Source organism: Gossypium raimondii, chromosome 2, assembly GCF_025698545.1.
Source record: "Gossypium raimondii isolate GPD5lz chromosome 2, ASM2569854v1, whole genome shotgun sequence".
NCBI classification, from domain to species: domain Eukaryota; kingdom Viridiplantae; phylum Streptophyta; class Magnoliopsida; order Malvales; family Malvaceae; genus Gossypium; species Gossypium raimondii.
This window is the reverse complement of record NC_068566.1, coordinates 41,459,875-41,474,391: the sequence shown is the minus strand read 5'-3', so window position 1 is coordinate 41,474,391 and position 14,517 is coordinate 41,459,875. Positions and strand designations below refer to the sequence as shown.

The following is a 14,517-nucleotide window of genomic DNA, read 5'->3' as shown; positions in this document are numbered from 1 at the left end:
TGTCCTAAAATGAATGATTTAATTACTATTTGTTAGTAATTGACTTTTCATGAAGGAAGATGTAATGGTTACCTTGAGATAAAATAGGATCATATTGGGAGAACGAATTTTATCTCAAAGAGATTAAGAATTTCTTTTGAAGGTAATAAACATACGACAAACACTTGATATAGTAACTTTTGTAATGGTATATAATGGGTGAGCTCAATCAAGGTACTTTAGTGAAATAATTCCATGACTAAATAATGTTGTAATTAATAGACGAAAAGCGGAACTTAATTACAAATCATTTGAATCCTATTTATATATGTCAAATAATCAATCCTCTGCTATCTCAATATAACCTTGATGGTTTGCATTAATCTATAATATGAAGATATGAAATGACGAACTAGAGAAATAGATCGAATGTATCACTATTCGCAATGAATGTCTTTTCTCGCTATGAATGAGAGATGACTTGAGAATTAAATTAATTTTTTGAATTACTATTTAATTATTTTGTAATTAAAGAATTGAAGTGAAGTTATCATAATTTAATGAGAACAAATTCATTAAATTGATTTACTTATATATTCTTGTATGTAAACTCGACATAATTTTAATGCAAATAAATTTGGGTTGAAAAATAGTTTAATTTGTTTTATTAATTAATAGAGATTAAGGGCTAGATCAAACATACACCAATATATATATATATATATGTTAATATTTTGTCAAAATATAGTTAAGTTATTTTTCTCAAAATAAATTTATATCTTGATAGAGTTTGTCTTCCATTTCTAGTTCTTGAGAGTTTCATTAAAATTTTATTGATTTGTCAATAGAGTACACATTCTAGAAAACTAATGTCGAGATTAATGGAGAAGACCAAGTGGTTGAAAGTTAAGATCGACAAAATTCGTCTAATTCAAAAACACATGTATAATTTGAATAATAAGTTTATTGCAACTGATTGGTTTTAAAGAAAAAAATTGAAATTTTGGCTGTGCTTACTTTTATTGTTTTCAAATTAATTTTTCCAACACCTTAATAGTTTCGTTGCAATGCACGTAGACCGATCGAATGATGACTGTGATATGGCTCTGGGGCCAACCCAAGTGGTTAGCTTTGTGCCTAATAGTTTGGCCTAATAAGGCACCCTCTTGTTTATCTTTTTAATTTTATAATGAAGTCTATTTGATGAAATTGTAGAGTTGGAAATGTTGTTTTTGACAGAAACTGCAGAGAAAATCGTGGTGTGTTGTGTCTTATTGAAACTAAAGTTGATTCTGGCCAAGGAGTTTAAATTTGAAGCTTCCTTTGAAGTGGCAGCTAATGACATGAGGGGAGGATTGATATTGTTTTGGCATCCTACTATGATCAATTTACAGGTGTTGTCTGGAACATACCAAATTATCCATTGCCGAGTTTTGGATGGAAGTACAGTTTTGCTTATGTACAACCGTTAGTTATTATAGAAGATCAGTTCTGGATGGACTTACAGAATTTTGAAACACAAAACATTCTCCAACGAATTATTATGGGAGATTTTAATGACTTTGCTTCTCTTGATGAACGTGAGGGCGGTGTTGGTAATGGTGTTGAACGCATGATACAGTTCAAAGAGAGATGGAGTATGTGCAATCTGGTGCTTCTGAACTAGCAAGCTTTAACTATATTTCCTGAATCAATAGTATTTAATTTTGTGACAATAATGTTGGTTTAAAAATTAAATATTTTTTAAAAATCAAGCAATTGTGTTATTTATAACAATAAACCATAATCAAATTAAAAAATATACATTGAATTAGGTGGTCTAAAACGTTCCTCGGCTATCGACGGACATGACCTTTTTTTACTAATATTCAATTTTAATTTATTTAGAGAGTAGGTTCTGATTTCACAATACGGACATACAGAATGAAAGCTTTATTAATATTCAATGAAATATTATTTTATCTTAAAAGATTAAAAACCAAAAAGATCACAAATTCTCTCAAAATATAATATTTATTTGAGGAAATAGATTACACTAAGATATTTACAAAATATCAACGCTTAAGTGGTGTGCTCTTAATCTAATCAATGGTCTCTTATATAGTGAGAAAAATACAAGAATCTCAACTCAACAACAAGGGTAGATGCCCTTGCTACTCAAATGAGATTTCAATTCTCTTGGGTATTAATTATATATGTTATTTAATTTATATAGTTTTATCAACTCAATAATTATTTTTCCATTTCAAAAATATTAATTAATTAATTTAAAGTAAATTTAATTAATTCCATAATTAAATTATTTTATTTCAATTCCAATTCAATTAAAGTCATTGATCATGAGCATAATCCACATATTTTTATTATTTATTTAAATTATTTTTATATGAATTTGACCTAATTTAATACTTAATCAATTATTTTTTCTAGGTATATTATTGTTCAATATGTAAAAAGTGCATGAATATATAAATTGCACGAAAAAATTGACACGATAACTCAAGTTGACACATAATATTTATAGACTTTAAAATGATTTTTTATTATTTCTATTAAAACTTTCTTTTGAAGCTTGTCTCTTTTTATGTTAGGGTATTGTTATTATTATTATTAGGTTAGAAAGTTGAGAGGGTGGCGCTACAGCCAACCTTAGGTTATATTACATTTGGGGGGGGGGGGGGGAGGTGCATATGTGCAAAACCATAAAACTATTGTTGCTTCTATTTTTATTTTCTTTGAATTAAAATTCCTCCTTCTATTTATTTCTTTTATTCTTCTTTAATTTTGAAGTGTGAGACTTGAAACCATACTTGAAATTATTCACTTTAATATTCCTTATTTCTCCAGTTTAGGATATAGGCTCTGTTGACACCATTTTTTTTGTGAAGACGGGATTGACTTGGATTTTAAAAATGAAAACGAGTATGGTAGTCGCCACCTCGAAAAATGGTTGTTTTTGATCAACGATTTGATTTTATCAAAACAACGATTTTTGTCCACGAAATTCAGAAAACGGGTTCGGGAGTCGATTACGTATGAGGAAGGATTAACACCCTCGTAACGCCCAAAATTGGTACCTAGTTGATTAATTAATGCCATAATGTCGAAAATTGAAGATTTTGAAGAGATTTAAAGTACAATCCTTTATTAAAATGTTATAAATCTTCAAGAAAGAGACATATTTCACGTTAATCGAGAAAGAGAATTACGTCCCGTAAGTTAAGACACAATGTCTAAAATTCCCGATACGAGAATGAATGTCGAAAAATTTACTTATTTGAGAGATATTCGATTATCTCGGGTTTAGACAAGAAATCATGTCCCGTAAGTTAGAACATGATCTTTTGTTAAATCCCGAGATCGTAAAAAATTTGTTTGAAAAGATCCGTATATTTAGATTTATCGGGAGAATCGAAATCCCGTAAGTTGGGATACGACTTTTCCGAATCTCAAAATACGAATTGAAACAAATTGCGATATATCGAGTGAAATAAACCACGAAGTCGTAAAAATGCGAAAAATAGATCATATTGTTGGTATGCATGACAAAACAATGATAAATACAAACATGAATAGCACAAGTGCAAGTAAATGAAAGATAAATACAGAGACGAATTAATTAATGTAAGATAAATAGTAAATAAATGAGTCGAATTAAAATGCTTTTGAAATAAAATAGGCATAAAAAGGTAGACATTACGCGAAACAACGAAACAATAAAAGAAATATAAAATATATGCATGTGTATATAAAATAAGAAGAATATATGGATATATATTTATTTTAAAATTATGAAATAGAAATATATGTAAGTATGTATATATACATATATATTTATATGTATGTAAATTAAAATATGTACATATGTATATGGATGTATATAAGAATTATGAAATATAGAAGAATATATAAAAGTATGTGTACATGTGTATGTATTTATGACAATAAAAAATATTCGTATATACATATATTATAAAATGTATGCATGTATTTATATATTTTAAATTATGAAACATATATGAAAGAAACATATGAATGTATATATATTTTAAAATTACGAAATATGGAAAATATATATAAGTATGTACATGTATATCTATATGTATATAAATTAAAATACGTAGATATAGATATAGGTATGTGTATGTATAAAAATAAAAATAAAAAATATTTATAATAACCTTAAAATATATGTATATATATTAGAAAATGTATGCCTATATGTATATATATATAACAAAATTTTAGAATAAAAAGGTATAAACGAGATAAGGATAATAATATTAATAATAAATAATAATGATGCAATATAATAATATTAATAATGTTAAAATAATTAATTTAACCGAAAAAATAACTAAAATAGCATATTGAGGATTAAATTGAAAATAAACAAGGTTTTAGGGTCGAAATTAAAAATGAAAAGCACAAAAAGGACTAAATCACAACTCGCGTGAAAGAAAGAGGACCAAAAAGGGAAATATTCCCTTGCTGATCAAACGGCGTCGTTCCAGTGAGGCGCGTGTGCATGGTCTGGGGACCAAATTAAAACAGAAGAAAAATTCTGTAGCCAAAATTTCAAATATATGAAAAATGCATTGAAAGCGACACAAAAGCGGAGGGACCAATTGCGCAAATATCCCCACAAGAGAAAACACGCGGATCCTCTGGTGGGTCGGTCGACGCGTGGGTCCTGGGGGTGAAATGACGTCGTTTTGGGCGTTTAAGGCCAGCCTCAAAACGACGTCGTTTTGAGGGCCTATATAAGTCAAAAAAATCTAAAAAAAAACTCATTTTCAATAGTTTTTCAAAAAAAAAAAACAAAACACCACTCCCTTTTTCTCTGAAATGGCCTGAAGGTCCGGTCGTGTTTCCAGTTGGTCACCGCCGCATTGGCCGCCGATCGCCGGCGACGACGCCGCCGTACACGGTTGCCGAAAAGTTCAAACGATAAGTTTTTTTTGTATATTTGCTAAATATATATATGTATATATATAGTTTTTGAAATAAAACAAAAATATAAAAATATTTCGAAAACTAAAAAAATAACATTTGCCTGTTCAGATTTCCTTTTTCGATCTACTTTGCCTTTTTTTGTTTTTGCTTGAATCTTTGTTCTTGTATTCAAAAAAAAAGAGGAACCTTTACAATCGGTTCAAATGGCTCTTTTATAGCCATCTTTTTACATATTTTTTTATTTTATTTTGCTTGCTGTCATTTCTTTCTCTGATTTTGCAGGTACTTGATGGGCGTGGCGGTGGGTGATGTGAAAATGGCGGTGGGTCGGTGGCAAGTGGGGTGTGCCACTTGCGCTGATGGAGGCGGCTCTGGGCTAGCTAGGGTTTCTTGAAACCCTAGTTTTTTTAATGGGTTTTGGGCCTAGTTGGGCTATTTTGGGCCTGGGTTTGGGTTTTAATTGTAATGGGCCCGGGTCAAAATGGGCTTGCAATAGGCTCGATTATCTTACAAATCCATGATAACATTGAGTCAAAAAGAACAAATTGACGTGGTTAATTGAGTGAGTAGTTAGATCCATCAAAGGGAATACCAATCAAGTTTAAATGACCACATGATTGAGGTTGTGGATTCGAGCTAAATCATGGGGTGCATATTTCAATGTTATTCTTTTGTTTGGTAAGGGTTATCTATCGAGCGTTCCACAGTTAATTTACACACAAAAGGGTTGGAAGTTTAAGGTGTCTTCGATCAATATAACCGAATTATCGGCTAGAGGAAAAAATTCATTGTCTGAGATCAGTTTGAAGTTTAAGCCTAAATTGAGCTTGAAATTAGAGCGTTGTTTTATCGGTTTATTTAGTTTTAATTTCATTTTACTATTTTTCCTTCATTTTTTTCTTTATTTATTTTCCTAAATTGAGCACGAGTCATGCGCACGACCGCTGCCTACAACACATTTTGGTTATAAGAAAATGTAGATTTAAATATCCAGTCCCTGTGGGATCGACCCTACTCCCTATTCTCAAATTTAATTTCAGTTTTAGGTGTAAGAATTTTATTTTTGGTGGATTCGGCACCCCTCAGTCATGATGACTTTCCCATACTAGAATTCATGAGTAAATAAATTTAATTAACTTGTTCACTGAGACCGTGGTGACTAATTAATTTAATTTCTATTTCGAACTTTAGTTATTTAATTATAATCGATTAAATAATAATTTGAAGACATTAATTTAATCTCTAAGTTATCTCTTTTGTATAGCAAGAAAGCACATTCATTGTGGATAGTGATACATGTGATCTATTTTTCTGATTCGTCGTTTTCATTCATTCACTTATTCATTATATCAATTCAATTGCAAACCATTCAAAGTTGTATCAAGCTAGTGAAGGTACTGATTAAACATATATAATTAAGACTCAAAAATTATAATTAAGTTTCGACTCTATGTTTATTAATTACAACATTATTTAGTCATTGAATCATTTTACTAAAATACGAATATTCTTAAATTTTTAAGTTAAATCCAATCATTTAATATAATTTTATTTTGTGTCATGATAATCCTTATATATTCTTTCATGTAAAAACAACAATTATTAGCTCTAAAAAAAATGGTGTGGAGGAGACTCACCCACTTAGCTGTCCATTCGAGATTGCATGAAATTGGTCAATGAGAGTTGAGTGATGGAAATAAGACGCTTACATAGAGAGAGGAACCAATGTGTTGACCATTTGGCTAACTTGACGTAGGAGTTGGAATTAAGGGTGATTCACTTATGTCATTGCCGCTTCAGGATGCTACTGGCAAAAAGAAATGCTAAATTAAACTAGTTTGCTTTGCTTTTCTTCATTTTATATAAAAAATTATTTAATAAATAAAATTCAGAGATATTTATAAAATTTTCTTTAAATCTGAGGAAATAAATAGAGCTGTTTAAAATCATAAAAGAGAAACTATTTTACACTACACTCGACGGTATCTAATATATAAGAAAAAACAAACAAAGATGGCCAACGTAATTAATAGGTGTAGTGGAAATAACAAGGGTGAGGTGTACTTTGCAAAAGGGCAGATGTTAGGGGGGCAAAAAGTATCTTTAATTTATTATGGATAGCATCTGACTCTGCTCTGCTCTCTACTATTTACTGTCATCATCATTTGTGTGAGCTGTGAGGGTTGGAATATCCCACTTTGGTTTTCTCACCCAACTGGGTAAATCCAACCCACTATCTGAACATGAATGTCTGCTTCCCTTGGGAAAGTCAATGGCAGTCTCCCCCATTTTCTTATCACCATTTACAAAGTCAATGCATTCCATTCATATACTTTGACAGGAAACAACCCTAAGGCTGTTGAATCTTCCTGTATTCCATATAATTATACGTAGCTCTAATTAAATTTAAAATCAAACCTCAAAAAGTTCATCTTTTAGCTAGGTTAAGAGTGCAGCCAAAAGAAAAAGAAAGTAAAGAACCCAATGCTAAAATCCATGATGATTATCACTCACTTTGTACTTGCTTTGATCCATTTTGCAAAGTCTTTATATGGTTTTAGATCTGATAGAAACACCAAATAAAAAACACATCAATGAAACTGAACATAGATGTGATGGTCTTGGATGATGACAACAAATAACATAATTAAAATTCTTCAAATAAATACATGATACATATATAGTTATATTTGTATGTATATATGTATATATATATCATATCATTTGAAGTCACTTCCCTGTCTGACTTTCTTAATCTTGTTCCCTAGATCTGCAATAAGAGCTGGAGGGAACAAAGACTCGATCTCTTTCGTCAAATCAAGTAGGATTCTCCTGCGAAGCGGTTTTCGTTTTGCTGGTGACGATATAATGGGGAGGGATTTTGGTTTCCTTGGTGCAGGTGGGCACTTGAGGATGGTGGCGGTTGGGATTTTATGGTCCAATGAAGTAGGAGTCTTGAACCCATCGTTGTCGTTTTCATCTTGATCATCATTAGCAGCAGCAACCACCTCAGATTCAGATGTACCCATCATCACCAACTTGCTATTCTCTTCTTCTTCTTCTTGTTTAACATTAGTTGCAGTTCCACAATCTTCATTGAATTCTAGAGGAGGCCTAACCAAGAAACTGAGTTCCATGGTAGTTGAGACACCCATGAATGGAACTGGTTTTAATTTTGAGTACATGGAAGTCCAAAATCAACCTAGGATATGAAGAAATGATGAAGGACAAAGAATTTAAAGATGAGAGAGAGGGATCAACTTATGAAAATTGCAAGCAAATGAAGGAAAAGACAGTACAAGTACCAGCAGGAAAAAAAAGCCTAGAAAAACAAAGAGAAGCAGCTTTGGTATTTGATATATAGGAAACGAAAATGCCAAAGGGTTTTTCTTTTTTTTAATTCATCACATCACCATCTTCCTTGATTGTTCTCTGAATTTCTTTTTCTATCTTGGATTTTAGTTTGGAATTTAGCTGCGAAATGAGAAAGAGAAAGCAAAGATGAGAGACAGAGAAAAGGCTTTGACAACCCACTTTGGCGTAGGATCCAATGCAACCATATATATAAACAAAAGAACCCACACACAAATCTTTCTTGCTTTCACTCAATCTTATAACAAGTCTCTTTCTATAACCTCCCCCCTCCCCCCCCCCCCTCTTAGTCCTATTATATTAAAATTTAGGATTTAATCTTTCTACTTTAATTTATCAAAATTTAGTTTTCTACTTTTATATCGTGAATCCAAAGTAATAACATTGTTAATTGTTATCGTCAAAATGATATATATTTTTTAATTGCTAATAGATCACACAATGAATCATATACGGATTACAAGATAGATATTGTCAAATCTATTGTCATTGTTCATCCTTGCCTTTTGTTCCGCTTTTCTATAGATGTTAAAATTTAAATGCTATTATCACCTTCATTACTATTGGATACGTACATAATAAGCTGCCCCACTATATCTTATTTAACATTTATAAGTTATTTTAATAATTTTAATTTTAATTTGACATATAATTATCTATCAATGTCTCATTTTAATATTTTAGATTCTTTTGTATATTGTATTTTTTTTTATCTTTTTAACAATTAAGGATAAAATAATAATTTCAAAATATGGTGACAGGACAAACAAATACTATAATTGTTTCATACCTTCCTTTCAAACAAAAAATTGCTCCATCCCTCGCTTCTGTTGTTCTAAAAATAATAATCTATATTCCGAGTGGATCTGATTAAAATCTATCGGACAATTCGAGTTTTGTCAACCATGAACAATTAATACTTAAAGAAATTCCACATTATGCTGTACTAAATTAAAAAGATTATATCTCAAATTGCACCTCAATAGAGGGACTAAAACCAGAAATATACTTTTTTTTATTTTCTTGAAACGGCGAAGTCCCTTTCTTTTCACTCCTTACAAAAAGCCTCACCCATTAACTAACTATATACAAAAATCTCGTTTAAGCAATCGCTTTTTCCCTGATTTCTACGAACTTTGATGCATCAAATCACGTGGTTTACTACAGAGGATATAACTATCATAACATTCATCTCTATATATACCTTTTTCCATGATTTCTCATTATTGTTTGTTTGTTTTCTAAGAAAAGAAAAAAAAAAGGAAAAAAACTAACAATTACTGCATGTTTTTATGTTGTTGTAAGTGTTGTGTGGTTTTAAAGATGGGGAGAAAATGAGTTCATGGGGTCGCTTGCATTGGGAGGCAAGGGGACATTGCATGGTGTGTGGTTTAGCCGTGTAGGCCATGATCAAGCTTCCACTGCTTTTGGACAACTTTTTTACTGCTTAATCAACACTTGCTAGGTCGAGTGACAAGAAATTTGATACCCCTTAAGAAAGGTATCAGGTATGAATATTATAGATGAAATATATATATAATTTTACTCTTGTTTAAGAGTTTGACTTGACTCAATTATAAATTTAATTAAGACCCAATGTAACTCTGAAAAAAAAATACAATTGTTGCTGCTTTAGGATATCTTCCAAGGAAGCTGCTGCCAGTATCAATGGTGTATATCTAAATGATTGTCGAGGAAACTTCAAAATATTGTTTCACAAGCAATATCATTGCCTTTGATTTTTCTTGGCTTTCTTGTTATTTATCATCAATCATAATTGACTCCATAATTATAGAGTGTTTGACAAAATGGGAAAGCCCAAATCATGATGCTTACTCAATTTTGTTTATCCAAAATTATATCAACCAAACAATAATACATAATTAAAAAATTAAAATCAAGTTTACACAATTTCATTTTTAACTGTTATAATTTGATTCATTTTCCTTAATTAAGTGAACAAAAATCCTTTATTGTACTCTCCTTGTGCCCCACCTATATGTGTCTTCTTTATATTTTTCCTAATCGTTTAATTTCGTGGCATATTTTAATTAACTTTTTTAAAAAAATTACATTCTAGCATTTTTTTTCCTCTTTTCTGCACCTTCCACAACCAAAACTCCTTCATCGAAATTGGATGGTTATGGCCTTCGCCACGATGAAGTGGTCAAGAAAATCATTAGAGCTGTTGAGACTATTGTTTTCTTTTGTTAACCATGGAATCTCTCTTCATCTTCTTAAATTTTGCAGAAAAAGGGATCTTTTATACACTCATCATATTGATATTTCAAAGTAAGTTCTTTTCTATGACAGTGAAATTTTGTTCCCCAAATTTTACTAATTTCATCTTTTTTAGCCTATTAATTTCTCTTGGATTAGAAGAATAATTCTTTGATATTTCGAACTCTTTCTTTTTTTATTTATTTATAAAATTAAAAGAAATTATTTGTTACTGTTAGCAAAAAGAGCGTTGTTAAGAGTAGAAACAACACAAAGAAATTGATGCCTAAGTTGGCGATCACTTTTCCGAGGAGAAAACAAAAAAAATACACATAACAAACGAAGATGATTACGTAGTTTGGTTATCCTACGTCTACGAAGTCTAGCTCAGTGAAAATTATGTACTTTCTTCAACAATTACAATGTGAACCTACTCAATCACACACATCGTGATCGTTTCCTTCACCCTTGCACTTTGAATATACAAATCTTTCACCACTATGATCACCCCCTGTAACCTCAGCAAGTAAAACCACATCAATAGGTTTTACTTTAAGAATAACACTCTTACACAAGTATTGTCTCCAAAACAGATTAAGTGCCTGATTATCCGTACATTTTCTTATGCAAGTCTGTCAAATATATAGACTTGATTTCGAGACTTGCTCACAATCTAAGATCTAATACAATCCTAATAAAACAATAATTCCATTAATAGAATATAAAATATAATAACATATAAGATATATGTGGACTTTTGGTAGCTCAAAATCGCGATTCAATCTAAAGTCCATAACCAAAGGGATTACTTTGAGGAATTTCGATTCAAATCAATTACCAATATTCGTACTTCATAGAAGCATGATCTACCATAACAAGCTAAATGCTCACCAAGAAATCAACATAGCCCAAACATAAGGTTCAATAAATTGTCAACACCTAAATATAGAAACTGCCTCCCCACATATTTGGTGGGTAGGGAAGTGGGCACTTCCTATGGCACCAAATTGTCAGCTTTATATTTTTTAACAATCTCCCCCCTTTAGCAATTTTTTTAAACAAAACTCATAAGGCAAGAAGCAAGAATCATCAGTCAACATAATCTCCCCCTTAACATATACAAATTAACTTGACCTAACTTATAAAATAATTAAACAATCAATCATCAATGCTAAAATAAATTTGCATTAATAACTAACCAACAACAAGTATAACTTAGTAAATTGCAAAAGCAATGCATCAATGAAACTAAACACTGTATCATAGCAAAAATGAAATCCAAGTTCATCTCCAGCAACATAAAGAGTAGCAACATAAATACCTTATAGTTATCCAAAAGTTGTAAACATAAAGAAGTTCACAAAGAAAATCAAACAAAACTCCCCACCACCAAGCAAGCACTAACACCTTCTTCCTTCTTTCCTCCCCCTATTTCATTATTTCTCTCCCCAGAACCTCGAATAGTTCTAGTTAAGGCCTTATGTTTATCAATAAGCTTCTTAACAACCTTTTTTTTAGCCTTGAGCTTATCTGTAACACCCCTCACCCATCTTTATCGTCGGAATCAGATTACAGAATGCTACAGTAATTAACAAAACATGATTTAATTCAAAATTCAACAAATCATTCGTCACATCTTAATCATTCAAATGAACATGTTTTTCATACAAATTCTAGCTTAAATGGAGCTTACAAAAGCTCTTAAACCAACCCAGAATCAAATAAGGTCTTAATTGAAAATATAACAAAAAGTAAGGAAATTTCAGAAAATAAGGGTCACACGATCATGTATTTAGACCATGTGACAGACTGTGACTGTGTGTGCCTGAGTCACAAGACCGTGTCGCCAAGCCGTGTAACTAATTGAAATCATGTGGAAGGGCATCACACGGCCGTATTGCCAGGCCGTGTGGACCTAGATGCAGAATTTTCAACTTAAAGTCACATAGTCATGTTCCTGGACTGTGTAACAAATTGAGACTGTGTGGTGAAAAATCAACTTCCTTTAGTGGTCACACAATTGTGTCACCAACCCGTATAGAGACACATTGCCGTGTGCCAGACCATGTGCAGCATAAAATGACTTTTCATGCAAGTTACCTAATTCAAGCAATTACAAACACATATCAATGCTTATAATCAAATATATACCTGTTCAAATTATGTCTAAACACACATTAAAACATGGCATAATCTTCTAACCAATATGCCGCAAAGCACTATCACAACTAATAATCAATACCAAAGTTCATCTTATTTCATACCAACATTGAATGGCTAACATATACCTTAAATACAATCATATGCCAACTTTCATACACTTATTATTGACTCAATCTCACCGTTTCAAATACATACCAATATAACCACCTATAAGTTCTGACACCAAAAACTATTTCATATACTATGCCATATGGTCTAACTTACCAAATATTTATAATATTCCATCACATACTAATTCAATAACCACATATAAGGCTTCTATTTTAAACTATGATCAAACACATCAATATACCAACAAGTTCACATACTTCAAGCAATCACAAAACACACTTTACATTTACAAAACACTTATATACAATTCAACTCCTATTACATGCCGTCTAACCAAAATAAAATGTTTTCAAGATCTACCAAAAGGTGGCTAAATAGTGTGATCCTCGAGTTAATCTGATCGTCGAGTTTTGCAAAATGATAACTATAGGAAAACATAAAATAAAATAGAGTAAGCTTTAATTGAGCTTAGTAAGTTCATAGGTTGGAAACAATATAACATACCTTAACTTCCACAATTAAAAAACAAAACAATTAACTAACATTTTACCTTGTTACCATAATTCATACCAATAGGTGAGTTCATCACATTCAATTCATATAACCTTCCATACTAGACAAGTTGATCCAAAACCATGTCAAGTCATCATATCAATAACATAAACAAATTTTTAGATTATTCAATTATGCTTTACCACATTAAACTCGTTTACCATTCATTCAATCTATTAACAACAACAATTCAGCCTGATGATCCATTATGAACAGGTACGAATACTCAGTTATCTACCCAAAATACGTCTGAATACTCAAACGAGCTTAACCATCCAAGAACATGCTTGGGCACTGAGTGCCAAGCCTGTAGGCTACACATCCTCCCCTAAAAACATGCCCGAATCACTGTAAATATAACTCGGCAATCTACAACAAATGTTGGATTCCAGTACATTCAGTGAACATATATTCATATCATCTGTCATCAACTCATATCATATAAAACCCGTAAAGCGCAAATAACCCCATTAGCATGCCAATTGTATCCTATCTCATGTTCATCCGGGCTCATTACGTGTAACAATATGTCACATTTCAATTAAGTCATTTTTCTCACCTTTGCATCAATTACAACATTTAAGTTTACATCCAAACATTCCAATTATATAATTTAACATAAATATTGGAAAAAAATACATAAAATTATACCATATGAGCTTACCAGGAATTAATAGCAATAGAAAAAGTATTAGGGGCTAATCTTCTATTTTTCCTTTTCCTCGATTATCTATTGGTTGACCTGTTTCTTGATCTATACGATAATTCATTCCAAATTATCAGTTCTAAATACCTTATAACATTTTTATTTAATGCATATGACCTCCTATTATCATTTTCATAATTTCCTAAAAGTTTTTCATTTTATTCTATTTAGTCCCTAAAACTGTAACAAACATATTTTTCACAATTAAGCTTCCAAACTTTAAAATGAATTCATTATCATTTCTTTACAACTCTCAAGCATCTAAATTTACAAGAATTTCATGCCAATTTCAACATATTATCATTTTAGTCCCTAAACTCGTAACCAACTAAATTCACTTTACAAAATAGTCCTATTTCATAACAAAGCTTTAAACCTAACCATTAACATCTAAAAAGCTTTTAAAAAAATGGTAGCTTTTCACAACTTTGACAGTATTACAAAATAGTCTCTTGGCT

General features: G+C 31.1%; 1 protein-coding gene across 1 annotated transcript; it reads right to left on the bottom strand.

Moving 5' to 3' along the window:
* Nucleotides 1–7,515: 7,515 nt before the first annotated feature.
* Nucleotides 7,516–8,509, bottom strand: LOC105788834 (cyclin-dependent protein kinase inhibitor SMR3). The gene has a single exon (XM_052627537.1). The coding sequence runs from the start codon at nt 8,118–8,120 to the stop codon at nt 7,656–7,658; it is 465 nt and encodes a 154-aa protein (XP_052483497.1). The 5' UTR covers nt 8,121–8,509; the 3' UTR covers nt 7,516–7,655.
* Nucleotides 8,510–14,517: the final 6,008 nt, after the last annotated feature.

Excerpts from the sequence above, each read along its gene's own strand:
- LOC105788834 (XM_052627537.1), bottom strand. The coding sequence starts at position 8,120 with ATGTACTCAAAATTAAAACCAGTTCCATTCATGGGTGTCTCAACTACC.